The sequence below is a fragment of the Cynocephalus volans genome, chromosome 1, assembly GCF_027409185.1.
Source record: "Cynocephalus volans isolate mCynVol1 chromosome 1, mCynVol1.pri, whole genome shotgun sequence".
Taxonomy (NCBI): Eukaryota; Metazoa; Chordata; class Mammalia; order Dermoptera; family Cynocephalidae; genus Cynocephalus; species Cynocephalus volans.
Window position 1 is genome coordinate 185,521,795 of NC_084460.1, and position 25,357 is coordinate 185,547,151.

The following is a 25,357-nucleotide window of genomic DNA, read 5'->3' on the forward strand; positions in this document are numbered from 1 at the left end:
CTTAATCTTGGACTTTCCAGCCTCCAGAACTGTGAGCAATAAATTTCTGTTGTTTATATATTACCTGGTCTAAGTAGCAGCAGGAACAGACTAAGACATTGGTCAATTTTATAGTATGGGAGTTATATCGCAGTAAAGGTCACGCACATACACATACACATACACAAACACAATGCTCTTCTGTGACTTCTAAAAAATGTTAATAATCAAAAATAGAAGTATTTATGCGAAGCTAGGAGAGCCTTTTAAACGTGCATTTTCAATTCCCATTGTCAAACAAGAAAGGATGGCTTGCAGAGACCAAGACAGAACAAGAGCTACATGGAGGCCAGCCCTGCCTAGGAGCAGGAGGCTGACAGCTCATGTATGGGACATGCCGTGTGTGAAGGCACTCGTGTTGGCTCCCTGCACACGGAGATGTCCCACCCAGGACCCACTGCATAGTTTGTGAGGCCCAGTCCAAAGTGAAAAAGGGGCATCTTGTTCAAAAATTATTACGAATTTCAAGATGGCAACAACAGAGAATTAAACCAAGTGTTTATGGTCTGAGAGGTGTTTCTTTGCTAGGAGAACTTGGGGGACTCCTGTGGCATTTTGTGAGAACATTCCAGAACTTGAGTGCTGATGGTCCTTGAAAGCTGAGAGAGGAGGTGCTGGCATCCTCCTCCTCCTCTTCCTCAACCTGCACCAGAGGGGCATATTCAAGTGGGTGACATTTGGCATTTAGAGCTAAAGACAGTATTAATTTGTAGAAGAGCACGTGAGGAGAGGTGAGTTTACAGAACATCTATAAACAGGAGGTACTAATAGCATAGTCAGTCTGAATTAGATACAGACACTAAAAATCACAAATGTGAAGGAGTCGGGGAAAAATCTTGTAGCAATTGGACAGTATTCCTCAAAAGAATTGATATAACTCAGATTATTTATTTTTCATATGCCTGCTTAGATCTTTACATTATTTAGCCTTAATACTTGAATCCAGATTTTATTTTGTTGCCGCAAGTGGTACGTGAATTAACCTTACTTAATCATTTGCTAGACTGACTGGTACAATAATGACTAACTCTTAGTTTGTGTGAAGACTAGTGGTTCAGTTTTCTAATTTGCAAAATAAATAATAACACTGATGCTCTGAGTATTATTCAGTTCAGTGCATACTGTGGGAATCATTCTGTGATTCAGAAAAAAACACACAACTACAAAATCTTATATCTGTACTGGTCTGACTCAGTTCAGACACATTTATTTAGGGATTATCAGTTTTACAGAATACGACGGGTCCCTATTACCATTTTGGTTGTTCAGACTTGCCCAAAGCACGTCACCATGCGGTTTAATATCATGATGGATTTTCAAGGTGGTTTATGTACTCCAAAAGTACTGCCTTATAAGGGAAAGTGACTGCCTCAGGGTGGCAGTGCAGTGGACGTGGAGGTAGGAGGCCTGGAGTGTGGCCCCAACCCTGCCAGGAAATAGCCATGCGACCCTGGGCAGGGATTGGATCCTCCTTGGGTCTCAGTTTCCTTATCTATAAAAATAGGAGTTGTTCTCACTTACCAACTCTCTAAAGCTTTTTCTCGTTTGAAAATTCAGTGTTTCATTCCCTGGTCTCTAACCATCAAAGGCAAGAAAACTATAGTCAAAGAAACCATGGCTGCAGTTGGCAGCATTGGTCTTGATCTTATTCCCTGTTGTGAACCAAAACCTTGCCTAATGTAGAACAGGCAGTGATCAAGGATGACCCAGATGGTCCAGGGTCAGGGGACATGCTGCTTACTTATCACACACTGAGACTTTAATGTGCCAGGCATTGTTCTGAGCACTTAGGAACCACTAAGTGGAGGAAGAAATCGAAGCCCAGAGAGGCTAAGTCACTTGCCCAAGCCCACAGCTGGATAGCTAGGGAAAGGCTGAGCTGGGATTTGACCCCAGGCAGCTTGGCCCCACAGGCTGCCCTTCAGAGCAGGCTCTATCCAGTTGTCATGGCTTCATGCCCACAGAGAACCCAAGGGAGTTGCCAACAAGCAGAAGAAATTATAAAGGGACATTAGGAAACATTATCAGGCCCCAGGATAGCGGCATATTTGCTATTCCAAAGAATCTTAAAGAAGATAATAGACTCCGCCTGCTCTTGCATGATTTGAGACCACCCTGCTGGGAGGCTGGGAGGCCACTCAGTGGCCCCACATCTGCCAGGGTTCCTGGTACCTGTGCCAGCCTGCGAATGGGCAAGAGTGATTGGATTTGGGGTGGTGGGAGATGGATGTTAGGAAACTTGACTTTGTCAGTTCCTCGACCTCAACATGTCCCAGTGGAAGAGCCCCCAATGCCCGACGCCCTCCGTGAAGGTCAGCATAGTAAACACAATCACCAGAATGTACAAGGACTGAATTATTTCTATCTCCACACACATTCTTTTCCTCTCCCACTCCCCACCTGCAGGGTTTCCAGTGTCACCTCGTGTGTGAGTTCTACAGTGCTGTGAACTTCATTTCTTACATCCTCGAGGGCGGGGACTAAGCCTTACTCATCTTTGTCCACTCAGCGTCTGACACTGTGTTTGCTGAGTGAATAAATGATACACCTCAGACTAAATAACGTCTAACTTGCAACTGGAAACCGCCGTGAACTGTATGTCCTCTATTGACTCAGATTTTAAGGTAGATATAGACTGTTTCTATGGAAATGATTTTGTGGTTTTGGGGGGTTTCTTTTAAGGGATGTCTTGGTAAGCTAATCATTTTTTATAATTATGGATTCTGAAGAACTCTTTATGTGCATTTTACTCTCTGGATGTTTAGTATTTATAACCCATATAGTCTACTGTAATATTCCTTTTTCTGTCCTCTTCTATGGGCTTCCTTCTTTCTTAAGGGAAAAAGTGAAAATTGCTCTTAAGCTCAGTCTGCCATAGTGCACCCGATCACTTCACTCTATGCACCTTCTGACTTTTAATTTCCTTGTAACTCCTCTGACTTTTGATCTTGAAGCACAGGGCTGCACTTTTATTAGGTTTAATTTACTGTAAAGCTCAGTGTTCCCTGTGAATTGTGCCATAATAGTCAATGAATAATCACAGGCTTCAACTAGGCCAGATTTTAATTCTACTGAGTAACTAGGAAACCAACTAATAACAGGAAGGAAAAAAATGTAAGAAACCCTGATATCACCCCAAACCAGAATAAGCCGTTTTATTATGCCCATGTAACTGCCCAAGTGCAGAGGTGGATCAGCCGTGGGTAGGATCCAGGGCACAGGGGCAATTGGGTGAGCACAGGCCTCCTGGAAAGGGTCAGCAGGGAGGAAAAGCAGGCTCGGAGGGAGTCAGGAGTCCAGGCTTATAGGTGACAGCGGCAAACTGGACCAGCTCCCTCTCTGGAGGCCTCCCAAACCACTCAGTGTGGCCATTTGTGTTTCTGGCCATGATCATGTAGACCTGAGAGGGTGGTGGGGGTTTTGTTTGTTTGTTTTCATGTATATGATAGTTTTTTTCCAAAGGGTTTTTTCAGAGGGGAGCTTGGAGCTCTTTTCTACTATGTGCTCAACACTGATAAATTCTTTACACTTTTGATTCTATGTTCAACCACAGTCTTAATGCTGAAGTTTCCAGAATCACCCCTTATTCTATGGAGGAAGCCCCAGGTTAGTGAGCAGAGGAAGGCTCTGCTGTCAGGAAGGGGTTGTCCTCAAACCCTTGCATTGGTCTTGTGATATCTCTCTGCTCATATATGTTGGAAACCACCCAGCCTAGGAAAGTGTCACTTCCCAGCTCCGGCCTGTGCAAGCCCCATAAGGAGGAAGGATGTCTTGACTCAGGGAGCCCCTCAGCAACTCCGGGAGCCTCTGTGCATCTTGCCCTGAGCATCCATGGGCACCGGAGCAGGCACTGCAGACACAGCAGCCCTGCTTTGGGTGAGCGAGCTTCAGGGAATGCCTGTCTACACCAAGCTTCCCAGACACTGTCAGGAGCTGTGTGAGTAGCCTGGGGGAAAAGACCCTTTATTAGCTGATACTGCAGCCCAGATGAGTCAGTATTTTCTGCTATATTTAAAAAAAATTGTAACATATTCTTCATGTCTCCATGGCAACTTACTATGGATCTGTATTCCATTTATGGAACTCCTCCTTAACCTGTCTGTGTTCTCTGATGGGGCCTCAATATACACTGAGAAGCCGTCAGAATCAAAGCAATCTCTATGAAATAGCAATTCCCCCAGTACATGGTGGTTTCAGTTTTATAGATTCCGCTGCTGACCCATGTAATGGTGATACCTGGAGACCCTCGGGTACGGAGAACCAGTAAGGTGCAACAGTATCTCGATTACCCAAATAACCCCAGATCTGAGTTGCCGTGGAAACCGGGAACCCTGAGCAACAGAGAAGCAGGGCCGTTTCTCCCCCTTCGGAGCATGGCAGTCCTTGAGATGTACCAGCTCTCAGTCCGGTGGCCTTGCCAAAGCTTTTCTATTTCATGTACACCTTAGGAACTTAAACTTCCCTGCAAACTATTGAGCATCCGACCTGAGTCTAAAGAGGAAATGCACACACTTCTAGCCATGGTCTCAAGTGCCTTCTGACTAAAATGGAAACCCAGGTGTGCCTGGTGGTTTTGACCATGGGTTTGGGAGTCAGATAAAGTCGGGTTTCAATCCTGAATTTCCCTTTATGTGACCTGGCAGGTAATTTATCCTAAGGTTCAGTTTCGTCCAATGTAAAGTGAGAAGAGTAATGCCTTAGAGAATTACGCTGAAGATTAGATGGTGCTGCATGTACATAGCGTGCTCAGCCCAAGGGAAAGCTCAGGCAAGGCTCGATCCTATCAAGGCACCGGTCAGCTCTAGGGGGCGCCACTCACGCGGAGGCTGTGGGAATGGGCTTCCCGGGAACAGTGCGATTCAGCCCCGCAGGCTCCGGGACCCCGCCAAGGGGCCCAGTTTGTATATTTATCGTCTCATGGAGAGTCTTTCCATGATAGAATGATCGGAAATCATAAGTCCATTTTGAGGTCCAAGAATGGAGCCAGCTCAACTTTGGAGGCCTTATAACTCAAACCCTCTGCCACCCGGTGCCACCAGCACCGTCACTCCTGCGGATTCGGAAGGCACGTTTGACGTTCACGCCTCGGGACCGGGAGAGGGGGGAACCGATTGCTCCACGGAGAGGCTCCCGCCTGACCTCCCAGGGCAGGCCGAGGCCTCCGAGTCCTCGGGCCAGGGACCTGCGTGCGAGGGACAGACCGTGTGACAGCGGCCGCCGCGCGGAGGTCCGCGCCGGAAGGGTTCGGCTCCGCCCTGTGCGCTCCTCCTCCGCCCCTCCGCTCCTCTCCCTCCTCCACTCTCTTCTCGTCCTGCTCTCCCCTCTCCTCCCCTCCCTCCTCCCTGTCCCCTCCCCTCCCCTCCTCTCGGCCGTCCCCCGCTCCTGAAGAGTGCGCCGCGCGGGGCACCGGCCGGTTACTTCCTCCAGCGGCGGCGCCGAGCGCGGTGGATCCCAGTCCGAGCGCCCCAAGCCTCCCGGCCCGCGCGCCCGCCGCCCCCGGCCCCGCTCCGGCCCGGCCCCGCGCCCGCACCCTCGCCGTCTCCCTCGCCCGGCGCGCACCGAGGAGCCGCGGGCCCCGAGCGCGCGCCGGCCCTACCCGCAGCGGAGCGGTAAGAGCCGGCCGGAGCGCGCCCCCGCGCGTGGCTCCTCTCCCCGGGGGCGCCCGGAACCCGGGCGGGGACGTGGGGGGCGCCGACGTCCAGATCCCGGGGTCAAGGTGGGGATGCGGCCGCTCCGAGGACCCGAGGGTCGCGCGTCCGAGTGCCGCTCCGGCTCGCCTTCCGGCTCCCGAGTGGCCTTCGGGGTGGCGCTGAGCCGCTGCCCCGGGGTCGCCGAGTGGCCGGCGCGGGCGGGGCGCGCTGGCTGGTTCCACTTGCTTTTGTTTTCAAAAGGAAACGTGGGCCTGGCGGGGCGTCCTGCCCGGTGGGCTCCCCAGCGGTCCGGATTTCACGAAGGGGGTTGGGGGCGCAGGAGACAGAGTCCGAGATGACCCGGACGCCCGACGCCTAACACACCTGGGAGGCTGCGGCTCCCCGAAACGTGCCGAGCGCAGGGCCCCCCGGTCACCTGCTCGGCCACGTCCAGGGCCCGGGCCGTGGGCCTCTCGGTCCTGTGGGGCGAGCCTGGGGAACCTGTCGGAAGTGGGGATCTGCATGCGCCGGGCTGCCTTTATTTTCTCGTTCCTAAATCCTCCGAATGAAGTGGCAACCGTGAGCGTTTGCGTGTGTGTGTTTGGGATGTGTGTTTTTATATACATATTTTTTTTTTAAGCGCATGAGATTTTTTGTTAGCCGATACTCAATTTCAGGGTAGCCTAAAATAGTAGTTGATGTGCTACGTATTTAGAAAGCGAAGTGAGCAGTCCCCTGCGGAGGTAGGAGTAATTTATTTTAATTCAACAGTAAGAGATTGTTCGTTCCACACAATGGAAGCTCCCGTGAGCTATCTGCCTGCCCACACCACCACCAATCAGGGAGATAAATCTCCACGTTAAGCTTTATTAAAATTCTGAGCAATATCACGGTACAGTAAATGTTAGCACCGGGCGTCCCGCAGGGAAATATTCAAATACTCATTTCTGGGATTAGTCATTCATCTCTCTAAACTGATCTCTTTCCTAGCGAAAAAGCTTCAAAAGTGTGTTACAGGTTTTCTTTTGTTCTTTCCAAATTTATCTAAACACAAACGTGTGATCTAATCTTACGTAAGTGCTTACTTGTTCCACACGGGATACTGTTGTCGGGCAAATTCTCCTTGTTTTGTAATTTAACCAGCTCTTACATTTTTGCCATTTTTCCTTTTTTTTTTTCAATTGTTGTTGTTCAAAAGCAGTGATCAATCAGGCAACACCAAAAGGGACTAAACTTGAAACTAATTTGTGTGGAGACACCTGGCCTGTCTGCCACCTTAACAAGCCATGTTGAGTAGCATAAGTGAAGTTAAATTTGATTACTTTTGTGTCTGCCTGAAACCATTTAGTAGAGCACTTTAATTCCACATGGTTTTTACAAAACTCATTAAAAGCCGGACAACAAAAGAATTCTATTCTGTAGCTAGTAATTACAGCTCTTTATATGGGAGTGGTTAGTAGGCTGCCTTTTCTCCTGGTATTTGTACACAAAAGCTGGGCGAAGATTTTCCATTGCCTTCCACGTCCATGCTCTGTCCATCACAGTCTGGAAACCAGCTGAAGGGAGGAACAGAGCTGACCCATCAGGCTCAGAGGGGTTGTTGGCAATACCCAAGATGTCTGTCATTTTGGCCTTGTGCTTAAAGGCTTGTTTATTTAATCAACAGGTAACAGGACTTCTTTGCTCCTGATGGATGACAGCAAGCTCTAAATTCAGCAGCATTCGCATGGTAGATAGTAATGAGAAGGGCCTAGCGTGATAAAATCTGTATGCTCAGCTCTCGCAGCATTTGGTGGGGAAGGGCCCACTCCCAGTCATTCCTGTTCTGCTGGCATAGTGCAGGGTCTCAGGATTGCGGCCCATGCTCCCTGGGGATTATCTCCACTCCGCCCCTTCGTGGTGCCCTCATTGGCCACTAAGTAGTTGTGTGATGTGCGAGCTGCATTGCTTCACTGTAAGGTGGTGTAACATCCACCTCTCAGGAATGCAAGAAGCCTCCAGGAGGTCGGAATGTATGGTCCTCTGGCTGGGGCTTAGCCTTTGGTGACTAGGCATTCTGTTGGTAGCAGCCATCAGTAGGAGCGAGTATTGATTCTCGAGTGAATGTGGGTGACATTATCTGCCAAGTAGAGATTAGGAGCAAATGTGGCCCTGTCTGAGCCAGGACAGCCCCTCCCCCATGCTCCCATAAGACTGTCATATATTGGTTGCCATCATCAGTCCCTGCTCTCTGAGGTTTGAACAGCCCTTTCCAGTGCCTCTCACTTACGCTGCTGCCTTTTTAGCCAAGTGGTGTATGTGGCAGGGTTGACGGGAGCTCTGGTTTTAGACACCTTGATCATAAAGAGAAAACAGGAAAGCACAGATGAAAATTAATTCCGTGAGAATATGCTCATTGCTCTATCTAGTAAGGTCTGTCAGTTGAACAGTACTTTAATACTTGAGATTCTTGGTTGTAACAGGTGGGGGCATCCAGTGGAGATTATGGGGTGGGCGATTAGGGGTGCTCCCAAAGAGCTTCGTTCTAGGCCTTCGGTTCCGTGGCCGTGAAGGGTGAGGAACAGCCCTGGAGGTAAAGGTTACTCTCACAGGTGCTAACGTGGGTTATTTGAAAGTGAGTTTTAGTTATGCTATTTTTTTTTAATACCCCAGCGGTATCATCTAAGAACCTTTCTTACTTATTGATACATAACTTACCTGGCCAAACAATTACATTTTAGGGCCTCAAATAAATTTTCATCATCCAATTGCAAGCCACATATGTGATTTTAAATTTTCTAATAGCCATGTTAAAAATAGTAAAACAGTTGAAATTGATTTTAATATATTTCAGTTAAACTAATATATTCAAAATATTATATAAACATGCAGTAAATATAAAAATGATTGAGATATTTTACTTTTTTCTGCTAAGTCTTTGAAATCTAGTGGATATTTTACACTGAGAGCACATGTCAATTCACACTGGCCACACGTCCAGTGCTTGGTAGCTGCACGTGGCTGGTGGCTACCATATTGGTTAGCACAGGTCTACTATAAGCCCAGAGTCCGTCAAAGCAAGTGAGGCAGATTTGCACTTGGAATTACTTCCTCTTGAAGAAATGCACAGCTGAGCAACACACAAAGCAGAAGTATTTTGAGCTCTGTACTGCAGCAGGAGGATCTGGGACAACACAAGAGGGTTTGGCCTTTTCTCCCCTGCCTGGGTGTGTGCTTCCTCACAACTCGGAGAGGGGAGGGGAAGACAGGGGGGTTTCCCAGACTCCTTCCAGCATGTTTTTCTGGATCTGGATCCAATGGGAGCTGCCAGGACAGGTGACCCCTGCAGCTGCCCTTAGGCTCCCAGATGGAGCTGACTGTGCCCCATGAAGGCAGGAGGTGGCCCAACTCCCTGGCCGGCAACCCCCAGGCCCTCGCCTAAGCTGATATGGAAATGTCGATGAAAAGAATGACAGTCCTCCTTGCTAACCCAGCAAGGAGGCTCTGACCTTCTAGCCAGAAAGTGACTTTATCTGTGCATCTTATTTAAGAAGAATTCAGTGGGGAAGCAGCTTACCTATTTAATTACCTAAATTGCATATCCCGTTGTTAATACTAAGAAATGCTTTCTCCTTGAGACCTTTGGGAGGAAAGTCTTTTATTAAATAACAGTTCCCGCATTCAGTTTTGAATTACCTGTTATCTGTAGAACTCTGCCAGGATCAAGTCTAGATGTCACCAATGATGACTTCTTTCAAATGTACCTAATTGGTTGCCTCTTTGACTCTTTTTTTCTTTTTCTTTCTTAAGATGAATGATTTTGGAATCAAGAACATGGACCAGGTAGCCCCTGTGGCTAACAGTTTCAGAGGGACACTCAAGGTGAGTGAGCAAGTTTTAATTAAATTTTTCTTTAAAAATTGGAAAACTCAATCTCTAGGAGAAAAAATGACGGGCTGGGTTCCAGAAGACTGGTTCTAGCCCTAGCTTTTTAATTTGCTGGCTCTGTAACTCTGGACTATTGGCTTACTCTCTCTGGGCCTCAGTTTTCTAGTCTATAAAATGGGTATCTTGATCTTGTTCTACTTGTCCTCCAAGATAGGGAACGATTTAATTTGTAGATAGTGAGAACTTTGTAATATATTTCTGAGGTTCATTCCAGATGAAAAATCCTATGATTCTCAATTAAACAGGCAGAGAGGCTGTCTCTACTGCCTTTTCTATCCTCCCAGGAGTTTCCTTGGGTGATGGGAAAGCTGTTTAAGATCCTTAATGAAAGAGCTCAGGAAAAACAGACAGCTACTGCTGCTTTTATCGGTAGGGGCCTTGCCCACGGGTTGTAGGTAGCCTGTTCTTACTGGCACGGAGAACAAGCAGGCCTGTTTATGTAAACCAAAAAAACAGATTATTAAAGATGTAAGCGCCATCTCTGCTGCGTAAACAAATTTCATGTAGCTTCTATCATAATTCCTTTTGGGAACATTCTTTAGTAGCACAAACTGGTAATTTTCCATTTGCCTCTTCCAAATGTGATAGCAAGATTTGATTGTTTCTTAGCATCATGTAGTAAACATGTTCAGAAGCAGTGATTTTAAAATTGGCCTCCTCAAAGCTGCATGTCTTGCATAATGATGATATATCTCTGACCTTACATTTTCCTTTGTAAATCTGGTTATTTGTCTGATGTAGCCCAAACAGCCAAAAACTCGGCACAGGCCTTTCTAGAGTATTATGAAGGTCATCAAACTTCAGGCTAGTGAGTTTTCTTGTTTGATTTGCTCAGATGTTTTAAAAGTGTGGCAGAAACGCTACAAGAAACTATGGTATTAAGTTGAAACCACACCACTCAGAAAAGCTCTTCTATGAATTAAAAAAAAAATTGATGATGCTCATGCAATTCCTAGATTTGGAGAAGAAACAGTCATTGCTGAAATTGATGTGTTGAAATACGAAGTACGGATTTGCATTGTTCTTTGGCTTCCTGGTTTTAAAAAAAAGATCTTACAGTCAGGAAAGGCATTTCTTAAAATATGCTGGGTGGCTCAGCAAAATTAGCTCTGCTCTAAAGTAGTTTATAAATCCAGATGAGTATATTGCACTTGCTTAATTGGTTTTCCCTCCTAGATTTCAGGATATCATCACTGTCTTGGATTTTGGAGGGCAGGCCTCCCAACTTCTGTCTGTCCTCTTCTGCAATTTACCATTCATTGTTCTGCATTTCTAGAAAGAAAGCACACAAATTTTATTTGTAAATGTGTTACACATTTTTTTATTGATGACTCAACAGATGGGTCATTGTATGGGATTTCCAGTTTATGTCGGAAACATATAGTCTTTCTTCATGTTCTCCTCAACCAGTTAGGCAATGATGAATCAAGATATCTGTTTCTTATAAACGTGTCTTACATAAAGCCTGTTTCTTTCATAAATGTTATGTGAGATTGTCAGAAATCAACACAGTATAAGGTTTTATCTTTCTATGTGTATCTCTCCTCTTCTTTTTCCTACACTATAGCTTATTTAACTTTAAGCCTATTTCCTTTGGAAATCTTTCCCCTTAGTAGATGATTTGGGGGAATAGGGGAGTTTCTTTTTAGTACACTTTACTTTTATGAAATGAAAACTTAAGGAATTTTCTTGTGTATTACTCTTTTGTGAACCATTGGAATTGATGAGAAAAAACATCTCTAGTTTAAATTGTTTCCTTGTAAACATTTCGAAATAAATGCTTCCAAAGATAGAGTAGTTTATTTCATTGTTTGATTTTCAGTTTGCATCCAGTCATTTGCCTTTCCTTTTAACTTCACTGTGCTAAAACTGCCTTTTCAAAAGTCATTTTTCATGTACACACAACCTAATCAAATTTTTCTCTGATGTAACGGGAGGGCCAGGTATTGGGAAAAGGGATCTCTGAGGTTTCTCCTGGCACTGTTCTAAGATTCTGTTATTTTTAGATTTATTTAATTTATTAATTTAAGTTGATGAGGACGGTAAAATAAATTCCCAGCCATTCTGACTCTGTGAGGGTAATTAAATAATCCAGAGTAAAACAGAATCGGTTCAGTCACTTTAACATCTTAGAAGTCTGTTTCGAGTGCTGATTGGTTGATTCCATGCTTTGCTTTATAGTTGCTAGTTTAATCAGGGTGTATTGGTGAGATTCCCATAGCCCACTTTTAAAGTAGGTGATGGAGTAAGTTTTAGTATCATATTTCCATGTCCTCTTCATCCATTCCTGCAGCGCCAGCCAGCCTTCGACACTTTCGACGGGTCCCTGTTTGCAGTTTTCCCCTCACTCAATGAAGAGCAAACGCTCCAAGAAGTGCCCACAGGCTTGGACTCAATTTCTCATGGTAACTTGTTCCTCAGACTTGACAAATTGTGTACAATTTCCCTAAGTAGCTCAGTTAATTAAGAGATGGCAGTCCGTGAATGTCGAGATCTTAAACGTTTGGTATGAAAAGTCACGTAGAAGTTCTGGACCTGGGAGGGGGCACTGCTCCTTTTGTATGTACCTGATTCACATGCCAGACGCACCACAGGGAGCTGCTGTTTGTTAGTAAACTGCAGAGGAATCTCTGAGATTCCCATTATGGAAATTTTCAACTAGCAGTGGTCCTCATCTCCCTGGTCTACTCTGCAAAACAGACATAAAACGGTGGATGTTAAGATGCACCCCAGCTTTTAATTCTGGGTTCTCCTCCTTAGTTAAGTCATCCTCCCCACCCCGAGTTTTGGGGCAACAAATTATTCTTGGAAATCTTTACCCATCTGTATTTATTTCTGTAGTTCTTAATGTCATTGTTTATTCTTTTTAAAGGAATGGCATGTCAGATAATGTCTCTGCAATTACTGTGATAGAGTTATTAGTTGGAAACATTCCAGAGATTACTCTGTCATATGAAGTAGGTGCTAGAAAATACAGCCCAGAAAATTAATGAAAACACATACACTTGCGTAAGCATAGCATGGTGTGACAGTCATTTATCATTCTTGAAATTGCTCAATGTATCCAGAGAAGACAGTTTTTCAGCAAAAAAGAAAGACGTGCCTACTTTACAGTGCTGAGAGCTTTACGCTCAGATTGTACTCATGTCTCTGCACCTGCTGCTTAGTTTACTGGAAGTAACTTCCAAATTATGCATTTACAATCCCTTAAGCCTTTTTTAAAAATTTTTACTTTATGAATATACAATGTAGTTGATTTTTGAGTCCCTTTACCAGTTCCTTAAGCCTTTTGACCAAAAACTGTGCAATTCCTTTCATTGTCTAAAATTTTAAAATAGACTTAGATAGAAATCTTACCTCTTCATAACTGCTTTATGAAGTTTTGCAAAATAGAATAAAACCTGAGTTTCATTTTAGATTTTTTACAAAAGTGTAGTTCTGAATATCTTTTTAATTTCAGTTAAAAAAAAGCCCACTTTTTTTGTTAATATTTACACTTTTTTTAAGGAATCATGTTAAGGTTTGGGATCAAAAATTTTTCGGTAAACTAAGATTTTTCTCCTACATCTTCATTGGATATTGTCAACTTGAAGTCCTGATGTCCTGGTGGTGTTTCTTTCTAGACTCGACCAGCTGTGAACTGCCTTTGTTAACTCCGTGCAGCAAAGCTGTGATGAGTCAGGCTTTAAAAGCTACCTTCAGTGGCTTCAAAAAGGAGCAGCGCCGCCTCGGCATCCCAAAGAGTAAGTGCTGCTTTTCTGAGTCTGCCTGGTGCCAGAAGAACGAATTTGATAGCTGCGATCTTGACTTATTTTTTACACTTTTGTTCAGGATGTCTTGCAAAGAGTAGCATACATGTAGTTAACCTGAGCCCATTTTATCTCAACCCAGTTAACTGAACACTTAATTTAGCAGTCATTAAATCTGTATTAGAAGGAATTGTCATGAGAGATCATCTTAGAATTCCCCCTGGGTCGTGTCAGAATGGTGTCTTGCTCATTTCATTGGTTTTGGTGTATGTCAGGACTATGTGAATAAATTGGGGGTGACGGGTCTCACAGTTGCTCCATTTTTTTTTTACCTCGAGCATTCTGCTTTTTATTCCTCCCTGGTAGACCCTTGGCTGTGGAATGAGCAGCAGGTGTGCCAGTGGCTTCTCTGGGCCACCAACGAGTTTAGTCTGGTGAACGTCAATCTCCAGAGGTTTGGCATGAACGGCCAAGTTTTGTGTAACCTTGGCAAGGAGCGCTTTCTGGAGCTGGCACCTGACTTTGTTGGCGACATTCTCTGGGAACATCTGGAGCAGATGATCAAAGGTACCAGCTGAATGACTTGGCTCCCTGTTGTTGAGGGAAGCTGTGGCAAGGGAGTGACGGGGGAGGGGAGGAGTCAGGTGGGTGGTCTTCACCCTTAGGGCTGGCATTTCAAATGATGTAGACTAAATTGCCTCAAAATGCCACTCAAGTGAGTCACGTATGCAGTGGTGATTACAGATTTTCAGTCCACTTAAGTAAGAGTGTGTGTGTGCGCGCAGTACGTGCATGTGTGTGTAGCATCAAGTATAGCCATAAGGCAGTAGCCTGAGTCATTGAATTGTCGCTATTGCCAGACTGCATTCGTCATGGGAGTCCGTGTTGACTCAGATGTGTAGGCCAGCAAAAATTCCCGTGTTCTATGAGCTAACCTTACAGAGCCAAAAGAAATGTCAGCCTCGATGAAAGGGAGGCTTTACTCAGATACACTCTGTGAACTTTACAGTAAGTTTCCCAAATACAATCCAGCACAGAGAATTTGAGGTGGGGGGAGGTGTTTATGTTTTTAAACAAGAAATTAATATGTGTTTATACAGTGACATATTGTACAGAAAATGACCACTTACCAACAGAAATCTCACCAAGTATAGAGAAAGTCTTGATTCAGAATCTAAAAGAGCAGTGGGACCAATGTTTAAAATACATTGAATTATACTCTGGTTTCTCTTCAGATCGCATAAATCTTTCGCCTTTTTAAAATACATTGAATTAGAAAAAAAAAAACAATAGGGAAAATTTAATTTAAAAAATGTAAGAAAATTAGCACATTTGTAAACTTTGAGGAAGTACTTCTCATTTAATTGATTTTAAACACAAATTTGTACTATAGAGTCAGAATCTCAAAAAGACCTAGGATTCAACCACCCACTCTATTTAGTTACGGCTTCTGAGGGCCAGGAAAACTTATTTTTAAAAACCCTAAAATTTTCTCTGCTCTTGGACAGATCTTCTCTGACAAGTTTCTGGCAAATCTGTTTATTAGCAAATTGGGTCTGTTTTGCCATTATTTGGGCATGTGAGTTTGGGTGTGTTTGGATTTATAGATATATGAGGGTACTTCCAAAAGTTCATGGAAAGATTATCTTTCGATTCTGTTTTTCCACGAACTTTTGGAAGTACACTTGCATATGTGACTGAGCGTGTTTGTAATAAGTACACATACACAGAGAACGCAAACCTTGTCCCTTTCAAAGTTCTCGGGCATGTGGTTACAATCTCCCACAGCACTGTAGATTTATCATGCCCTAGAGAAGATCCCTGGGTTGGAAGCAGTGGACCGTAAGCCTCACAGGGGCAGAAACTGTGTCCATTTTATTAATCTGCTCTATTCCCAGCCCCTGGAACAGATGGTATTTCATAAGTAGTTCTCTATTTCTTGAATATAGGAACGAGTTAAATACACAATCCAGATCTTTCAAATTTTGCAATAGAAAATTTAACTTTGCCAATGATGTCATTCATTTTGGAAAACTTATTCTAGTTATTAGAAAAATGTGTTTCTGTCTCTTGTCTTTTGAAAAGACACAATGACACGGAGCACCATCAGATTGAATGTGAAACACTAAGCAAGTTTAGTCACTCTGCAGTAACCGTCTAACAGTAACTCAGAAAGCAACTTTTTTCCTGTGTAGTTTTTACTAACTAGATCTGCCATCTTATGTCTCATGTGTCTATTTTTCAGAAAACCAAGAAAAGACAGACGATCAGTATGAAGAAAATTCACACCTCAACTCAGTTCCTCATTGGATCAACAGCAATACATTAGGTCAGTCCAACTGATTTTGCCCTTAAGCGCTCATGCTTAAGTCTTCCCGCCAGACTTGGACTCTGATGGAATCTCCAAAGGGCCATTCTAGACCCATGCTGTCCCACCAGGTGGCCACACATGGGTGTTCGGCTCCTGTTGAAATGTACCTGGTCCACACTGAGATGTGTAGCAAGGATATAATGCACACCAGATGATGTGGAAGTCTTAGTATGAAACAAAGAACATAAAATATCTCCTTGACAATTTTTAACATATTGATTATATATTGAAATGATCATTGATATATTGGGTCAAGTAAAATATTAAAATTAACTTCAGCTGTCCCTTTTTGCTTTTTTCATGTGGCCACTAGCAGGTGTAAAACTGTGTGAGTGGCTTGCATTATCTTTCCATTGGTCAGCGCTGGTCTAGGCACGTGCTAGAGTGAGGAGCAGAGTGAGGTGACCAGGAATTCAGCTGGTTTAACAGATAAGAGGTGGCAGGCACCCAGAGCGTGTAGGAAGCAGTAGTAAACTTGCTTTGACCTCAGGGGTTTAAAGTGCTGTCGGCGAATCTGGCTCCTTCCTTCTGGTCAGGGGTACTGCTGAGGGTAGGTTACCGAGCGGTCAGTCTGAGCCAGCATGGGGAGGGGTCATCAGAACAATAGCTTTGGTGGTGATGGCCCCAGCTCAACCATTCAGACCAGGTGAAGACCCCCCGCCCTGCCCCGGAGTTCACTGCTCCGCAGGTCTTTCTAAGCATAGCGCAGTGGGAGACCCTCTGCTTGCCAGAGCTTGAGTCAAAGTGACAAAGAGATAGCTTCCTTTCGTCTCCAGAAACAAGTTATTCCCCAATGAAGGAAGGTGGGAGCAGTGTGGTGGCAGAGAAGAAGGGGGACGCGGACTTGTATCTGAACACATGGTTTCCCGGCCTGGTTCTGCTCCTCACAAGTCACATACTGTGTGACAAATTCCTTAGTCTCTCTGAGCCTTACCTTCTGCGGAAGCTGGAAGAGCCCGTGAGCCCTGTCATTCTGAGGGTCATGTGAAGGCACAAGAGCCACAGAAATACAGCACTGAGTCCTGGGGCCAGGGGCAGCTGTCAGTTTGGAAAAGGGGTTAATGGTTGGGAAGATGAATGGATTGAGAAAAAGAGGACCGTGCCAAATGGTCCACCAGAGCCACATCGGCACCGAGGTTCTGCAGAGGCTGGAGCATGCAGAGCAGGCACCTGTGATGTGCTTTGCGGGTTGGTAATCACGTTAGCACTGACTTCAGAGCTCTGCTGTTGGCGGTTTTGTTCAGGTTTCGGAGTGGAGCAGGCGCCTTATGGAACGCAGGCTCAGAGCTACGCCAAAGGCAGTCTCCTGGACAGCATGTGTCCGCCGTCCTCAGCACCCAGCAGGCTGGGCTCCGAGCAGGAGTTTCAGATGTTCCCCAAGTCTCGGCTCGATACTGTCAGCGTCAACTACTGCTCCATCAGCCAGGACTTCGCGGGCAGCAACTTGAATTTGCTCACCAACAATTCTGGTAAGATCAGAAGAGTCTTTCAGCATGGCTGTCAGTTTGATGCTGGGAGCCACAGTCAGACAGTGATAGGAACTTCATAAAAAATTTGCCCTGTGTCCAGCCATTGGAGAAGGAGGTCACAGGACAGGCCATGTTCTGAGTGACTTTGTAATAGGCGCACTCCTAATGTGATTCAGGTGCTGGTGCAGGGACTGTGGGTGTTAAATAAATAAGGCACAATCCCTGCTTTTGCGGCCAGATTCCTCCACCCAGTGGGATATTTTGTGGAGATGCTGTAGGAACGTGACAGATTGCTTTTTATGGAGGTGTAGCATTTATATAATGAACAAATCTCAGGTTGTACAACTGTTTGAATCTGTGCATGTGTATACACACTTGTGTAACAGCCACCCAGATGGAGATAGAGGAGTTTCCAGCACCCCGGAAGGCTCCTTTGTACCCCTTCCCAGTCAATAGCATCCCCACTCCAAGAAGAAACCATCATGCTAACTTTTACCATCAGGGTTAGTTGGTGCCGTTGTTGAACTTCATATAGTTGGAATCATACAGTGTGTTTTCTTTTGGGTCTGTCTTTTGCTCATCGTTATGTCTGAGGTTCACTCATGTTGTTGGATGTAGCAGCTATTTGTGCTTTTTCATTGCTGTATTGTATTCCATTGCAGGCAGCTACATGTTGTCCATGCCACTGTTGGCAGAAGGTGTGATTTGTATAGTGTGCCCATCCTTAGGTTGAGGCACCTGAGCATAAGAGCATTTTGAAATATCAGAATGATTCTACACCAGCAGGGTGCACAGTTGCATTTGGGGTGGTTGGCGATGCTGCCACTGTGGCCGATCCTGCCACTGTGGCCAATCCCACGACTGGCCAGCGGTTATTACTCAGTAGTCCTGGATCATTTCCATGTCCTAGAGGGGTCAAAGTAGGTGCTCGGTTCTCTTTGCCAGGGAAGCCCAAAGACCATGCCTCCTCCGAGAATGGCACGGATAGCTTCGAAAGCACCGACCCGCTGCTACAGTCCTGGAGCAGCCAGTCATCCCTGCTGGATGTGCAGCGGGTACCTTCCTTCGAGAGCCTGGAGGACGACTGCAGCCAGTCTCTCTGCCTCAGTAAGCCGACCATGTCTTTCAAGGACTACATCCAAGACAGGAGTGACCCCGTGGAGCAAGGCAAACCAGTTATACCTGCGGCCGTGCTGGCTGGCTTCACGGGTGAGTGCACCCGTGGGAGCCTGGTCACTGCTCTCCTTGGGCCTATCCCCTGTTTCCTGCCTAGCCCCAGTGCCATTTGATCAAGGGTGCTTCTAGGTTAAGCATGTCACATTTACAATCCACATTTTATGCATGGCTAGCAATATCTCTGAATTCCAAACAGGCCAACCTTGGAGGAATTTTCACGTGCACAGAGCTCAGTGGAGGGGATGGAAATTGTCAGGCCACTCCCTTTACCTGGATGTTCTAAAGAGGAGGAGGAGCAGGGACACTGGGCTGTGGAGGCTTCAGCCCTGACTCACCTGCTGCAGGAATCTCAAAGAATGTAAACTGGCCTAGGGAGGGGCCACAGGGTCAGCTCCAGTAATACAGGGACTCTTCACCTTTTCTTGCTTGTAAGATCCACCTGCTTTTGAGGTTTGGGTGGGAGCTATTCTAGGCAGGGGACAAATACTAAAGCTGTTTTAGAACCCAATATTTCCATGTGTTAGCAAAAATACCAAGACTTTTTGTTTTCATTGCTTTGTGTGTCCTTAAATGTGACTTCCCCTCCCCCCCATATTTTGACCATAGGGAGCCACTGTGGATTAAAAAAATACCTACTTAAAAAAATTTGATAGGTTAAAATAGGATACATAGGCATCCATTTTTTTCTGTCATCTAAAACAAACAGCCACATAAATGCATTAAAATACACACAAAAATCATGTGAAAACTAGCATAGTTTTCCCACATGGGATTTCAGGGCCTGATAAGAAAATCAACAGCCGTCACGTCAGTGTTTTCACCCTGATGGTTATATTAGAGACCATTTGTTGCCTGCCAGTTCTGTGTGGTTAACTAGGCATGTGGTCCGTAGTCCTCAGGACAGCCTGGCAGGGCTGGTGATGTGAACCCATTTTACAGATGGGGAAGTTGGCTCAGAGGTAGACAGTTCTCCATGGTCACGCAGCTCTATCTGGTTCCAGAGTGCCTGTCCCTTTATTGTAATGCCTTTATTGGTGACAGCCCATAGCTGTTTGGTGGAAAAAGTTGGGGCTTAGGGTCAGAACATCTAGGCTTTTCTCCTATTCCACTGATGAGTGCGTGATCCGGGAACCCATCTGGATTCCTCATCTTTAAAACAGGGCTACTATGACACTTGCACAAGGTGGGAATTCTAAGTATTAATTGAGAAGAGGTACACAAAAGCACTTTGTGAAGCCTCCTTCAACCAGCCAGGGGCGGTGACGCCATAGTATTACCCCAGATGGCTACTGAGTCAGCTGAGTCTCCATTAAGCAATTTCCCCATGGTCCTCTGACAGGGAAGTGGCAGGAGGGGACCCCACGAGTAGTGTGCTTGTCTGTGGAGAAATGCTCCTTCAGCTGCCCCAGTGGGTGTTCCTAGAAATGAACTTGAACATTTTTACATAAGGAATGATTAAACAGGATGAGGAGTTTCAATACCAAGTGTTGGTGGCCCTGAACTTTCTTCCAGAAAGAACAAACACAGCAACCAAGGGGAAGAGCATTTTGGCCAAGCGACCCTCTTTTCGGGGAGTGGGGGGTATGGAGGAAGCACTCCCCTTGAGTGTCCAGCCCGTCCCATTGAAGCAGTTAGTAAATGTCTCCAGCACCTGGAGCTTCTCTCTGGAACCTGGTTCAGAGTTGGGTCTGCGCGCTCAGGTTAGGATGGCCAGGGCCTTGCTGTGCTTTCAGTCTGTGGAAAGGTGTGACCCATCTCTCTGTCCCTGCAGGCAGTGGGCCTATTCAGCTGTGGCAGTTTCTTCTGGAACTGCTCTCAGACAAGTCCTGCCAGTCGTTCATCAGCTGGACCGGGGATGGATGGGAGTTCAAGCTTGCTGACCCCGACGAGGTATGGCCAGAGCCCTGGGGAATTGATGGGCTCCAACACCTGATTCACCCCATTGGGTTAACAAATTCACTTTTCTGGGCACAGGATGAGGTTCCCCAGTGCCAATAAGGTTTCTGTATGAGGCATTCTGGACTGTTGGGAAGACTGAAAAGGAGTCATTGCTTTGTTGATAAAGGTGTACGGTGTTCCCTGGGTCCCCTGTGTATATGGACAATGAATGGGCAGATTCACCATCTTGCCCTGTCGTCTCAGCAAAAGACCCAAGCTACAAACTGAGGTTCCCTGTTGACCATCTGAAAGTGCCTTAGGAAATTTGCCTTTGCCCACTAGGGGGAACGGACTCTCTGGCTTGTCTCCCTGCTCCTCGGCAGAGCCAGCATCAGCCCTGGTGGGTTGGAACCAGGTGCCCTGTCTGGAGGAGAAGGCTGAGGGCAGGTGTGATATCAACTGCTCCGGAACAACATAGAGAAAAGCCCTTGGTCGCTGGCACCATAGAGTGAAATCTGTCACCTCCCCAATTCTCTTGGGTAACAAGCACTAGGGATGAGTCTATCACGTGGCTCAGAATCCCACTGAGCAGCTGTTAGCTTTAGTAGTTGGATTGAGAACCCAGGAGGGTGGGTGACACCAGAATTTCCCTTGTCTCGGGACCCTCCTGGTTCTTAACCTTGGTTCCCAGGGGGAGGTTTTGCTGAGACAGAGCTGGGAGCAGGGGAGCAGAGACTTTGCTTGAGGGATACAATGCCCTGGGGTGTGTCTTGAAAGACAGATTGACCCTCCTGTGGGCCTCTTCCAGGTGCCAACTTCTCATGTGTCACAGTCATGATGGGGGTAGGTCATTCACTTTTTCTTAGCTGACAAGTGGGATTTAACGCTTTCCCATCCGTGTCCACTCAAGGTGGCCCGCCGCTGGGGAAAGAGGAAGAACAAGCCCAAGATGAACTACGAGAAGCTGAGTCGCGGCTTACGCTACTATTACGACAAGAACATCATCCACAAGACGTCGGGGAAGCGCTACGTGTACCGCTTCGTGTGTGACCTGCAGAACTTGCTGGGGTTCACGCCCGAAGAGCTGCATGCCATCCTGGGCGTCCAGCCTGACACCGAGGACTGAGGTCTCGGGGACTGCCCTGCACCGCCCGGGCCCGGGGGACTGGAGTGGGAAGCCCGTCCTGACCCACTGCTTCAAGGACCCAGGAAAGGCAGGATTGGTTACGTCCAGGAAAGTTGCCAAGAAGCAGTGGCCTTATTTCATCCCACACCGCGCCTCTTTGACAAGGCTGCCTCCCTTGCGGCAGAAGGCGGCGCGGCTTCTCGACTATCCGCTGACCGGCAGATGCTGCTTAGAATGCTACTCAGTGAAAACAGACGTGGAAGGGCGCCGTGAAGCCACCCTAGCTCTGAGCGGGCCATGTGACAGGGTGGTTCAGGCTGTTCGAGGCTCTCAAAGGAGCGAGCATGTCATGGACACACACAAACATTTCGTATTTTTCTTCTGCCTTTTGCAACCAGGAACAGCAGATGCAGAAGCCGTCTCATTGTTTGAGAGGGGTAGGAGGGTGGGAAGGAAACAATCGTGCCATTTCAGAAGTTAGTTTGTATATATTATTATAATCCTATCATTGTTATCAAAGTCTTCTAACAGTCCTATTTAACAGAAATTGTATATTGTAATTTAAAATAATTATATAACTGTATTTGAAACAAGAATGCAGACATGCAATGTTTTATTCCACTTTTCAATAGCACATAACGATATTTTACAAAGATTTAATCTGCCAAGGGCCGACTGAGAGTTGTAAGGTGTGTGTTATTTACATTTAACGTGCCTACGGGAATAAGGTCTAAGAGGGTAATCCCTGGTTTTTGTGTTTTTGTGGGGTTTTTTGCCTTGGTTATCATCTGGCAAGGTCTTTGTACATTTAAGAATTTTTACAAGAAACTGAATGTGATTATCTGGAGGTTTAGCTGGCCTCTCTCCTTTCTTCTCCATTAATTGTAAAGTAAAAGCTTTAAAGCAGTATTTTTCTTGACAAACGGTATATGTTTTCCACTTCTATGCATGCCTTTAAACCAGTTTTTATGCAAAACCTATTTTATTTTTTAGTTTAACTGTGTTTCCACAACAACTCACCTCTCCCTGACCAACCATTTCCTTCCTGTGCCCCAAGTTACTCTGTATGATTAAAATAAGAATACTATTTTTAGAAATATGTGACTCCTTTTCAGAGATCAGGAGGGACTTATGTAGCAGCTATTTTTACTGCAAAAGTAATTCACTGGAAAAAAATGTAATTTGTAAGAAAGCTTTATTTTTATCTCAGCTCCATGTAAAGTTAAACATGTTGTAACAGAGCTAAAAGGTGGGGGCGGGGGGTCTTTATTAAACCTCTGGGACACGAATGAAGCGTGGTCTGCCCCGTCTTTGTTCACCTATTGTGTCTTGGCTATCTGGATAGCATGCTGCTCCATCCTGCTCCACGTCCACAGCAAGACAGCTTTCTTATTTTCTTGGACACAGAATGCCCAGAGGCACAGAGAGGGCGAACAAGGTGGGGAAGAGAATGCATCAGAGTAGTTCATTTGAGTAAAATGTGTTGATCGAGGTGGTGACTTTGGCAGTGGTTTCAAAGGTGCATGTGAGTCACCTGTGTATTCCTGACCTTTATGCGTGATCCAGTCAAGCTGGGTTCACAGTTGGTTGGTCTTTACTATTCCCTGGCATGTGGCCATGGACCAGCGGCTGACATCCCTAAAGGATCATCATATGCTGAGGTTGCAGTTGGGTTGCAAGGCATGCTGGGAAGAACCAAGCCAGAACTGGACAACTCAGCCTAAATACCACAAAAGACAGTTTCCAGTACGTTTAAGCACAGGATGTTTTCCTCAAGTGGGATCTATTTATCACTCAGACATCTGTTTACAATATAAACAGACATGTGACTGGGAACATCTTGCTGCTGAAAGGAATTGTAGCTGTCGGCTCATTTTATATGAGGCTGAACCGCATGAAGCTGCCAATGTTAGACTAGGTTTTTATCTACGGAGATGGTACTTTTCATGTGGTTCAACCTAGTAATGGTGGAAACTAAAGTCCTTATAAACCTTTGGCATGGTGATGAACAGATCTTGAGTACACAAATTTTGTAATCTGGCCTTTTCTTTCTCAAATAATAAAGTATTTTGTTTATATAAATTCCTCCTTATGATACTCTGTGTTCTTCCTCCCATCCCCAGCACGTGGTAGATCCACAGTCTACCCGCAACTTTCTGAGAGGAAAATCTCTATTCAAGCTGATTTCATACACAAGTGACCTAGAAACCACGAACAAGCTGGAATCAACTCTGAGCCCTCCCAAAGTGAATTTCCAAAAAGTGCTCCTTAAAGTGAAAAAAAATTTTAAGAAAAGAATAGACTAGAGAGATTCAGGTGTCTTGTGTTTGCCAGGGGTTGGGCAGAGGCAACTGAGCAGAGACTTTAAGATTTTCGTATTAAGTATATTAGGATTTGATGTTTGAGCACTTTTGTAATTGAGGCCGCAACTCCGTGCCTCCTCACTGGAGGAGGATGAGAGACAACGTGATGGTCTTAGGACATCTGTTCTCAAAAGCATTCTCAGGACTCTTCTTCACTTTTCAAAATTAGTGAGGATGCCACAAACCTTACGTGGGTTATGTCCAGTGCTGTGCTGGAGCTGGCGCACTGCGGGCTGATGGCACATGGCTCTTCCCAGTTCTGCATCAGTAACATTGGGAGCTTGGAATCAATCATGGTGAGAGTGTTCACTCCATGGGAATCAGCAAACTTACAAATCAGCACACATCCCCCCACCCCCTGTCAGGGAGCCGGTGGTTAGACATTTACCAGCACACCACTGGTTATATCTATCAATGGTTATCATACTAAAAATCAAAAACTAATTCTGAAATATTAATTCATTTAAAAAGATATATCACATATTAGCATAAACAACACTTTTTAAATAATTTTTTTAAAAAAATCGTTATGAGCATAGCTTGGTTTCACATGTTTGCAAATACCTTTAATGTCTGATTGTAGAAGAGAACTGTATTCTTCTGCCCACTTCTGCACCAGTCTGTTTTAATATATTTTAACTGAGCATATGAAGAAATCTGGCCTAACACAGACATAAAATAATTGAAATAGAGGAGCATTTAACAGCTGTTTCAGATAAATGTGGACATTCTTTTACACTATATACTATGCCAAAACTTATAAATGGTAATCTCTTAAAGGTTAATTGCAATTGGAATATGCAACCATATTCTGTTGTTTATAACAAAATACCTGGAACTGGGTAATTTGTAAGAAAATGAAATTTATTGCTTACAGTTTCTGAGGCTGGGAAGTCCAGGGCACACATCTGGTGGGGATCTTCCTTGCTGGTGGCTTTACAGCAACACAGGGCATCATATTGCTAGAGGGCACAAGCAGACAGAGGCTCTCATATGCTCTCCTTTCAAAGCCCTCAGAGCCATGCCCATGACCACCATTGTTAATCCATTCATTAGGGCATGGTTCTACAACTTAATCACCTCTTCAAGACGCCACCCTTCAACCACCATAATAGGATTTCCTGCCTTCCTAACAGTCACAGTGGTGATCAAGCTTCCAATACATAAAATTTTGGGGACACAATTCAATCCATATCGCTAAGTCTGAATAAATGTCGTTTGTCAGTTGTCCTTTCAGGTATAAATGGTGCTCATGAATAAAGTGATTAGTTTAGCTTGCAACTCCACTATGCAGCTGCTTTTCCTCAGAGCCACCACCACACTTGAGTATGCAGCAGTTCTTTGTGTGCTTCCTGTTTTATTTATCTTATTTAAAAGATGTGCATTCCGTTAGTAAAGTTAGTTTTTACTACTTCGTTGAGGACATTCTTGAGTGCAACTGGTATTTTCCTTTCTTTTCTTTTTTTCTGCAAGTGCACAGTGATGAAGAACACGATGACTATTAGCACAGTTTAGTGCCCCCTCCCTGGTTCGTCTGATCCATGCTAAGGCACCAGCAGACTCACTTGCCTTTGCTTTTGCACCATCAGTGCAAGTGTCAACCCAGTAAGAAAGGCAAATGTGTAAAAC

At 45.3% G+C, this 25,357-nt stretch overlaps 1 protein-coding gene across 1 annotated transcript; it reads left to right on the forward strand.

Annotated features, from left to right (window-relative positions):
* The first annotated feature begins 5,525 nt into the window (after positions 1–5,525).
* Positions 5,526–23,447, forward strand: ETS2 (ETS proto-oncogene 2, transcription factor). The gene is made up of 10 exons (XM_063099637.1): positions 5,526–5,648; positions 9,459–9,530; positions 11,890–12,001; positions 13,220–13,339; positions 13,712–13,912; positions 15,591–15,674; positions 16,961–17,185; positions 18,131–18,394; positions 20,133–20,251; positions 21,150–23,447. The coding sequence occupies exons 2-10, from the start codon at positions 9,459–9,461 to the stop codon at positions 21,363–21,365; spliced, it is 1,413 nt and encodes a 470-aa protein (XP_062955707.1). The 5' UTR covers positions 5,526–5,648; the 3' UTR covers positions 21,366–23,447.
* Positions 23,448–25,357: the final 1,910 nt, after the last annotated feature.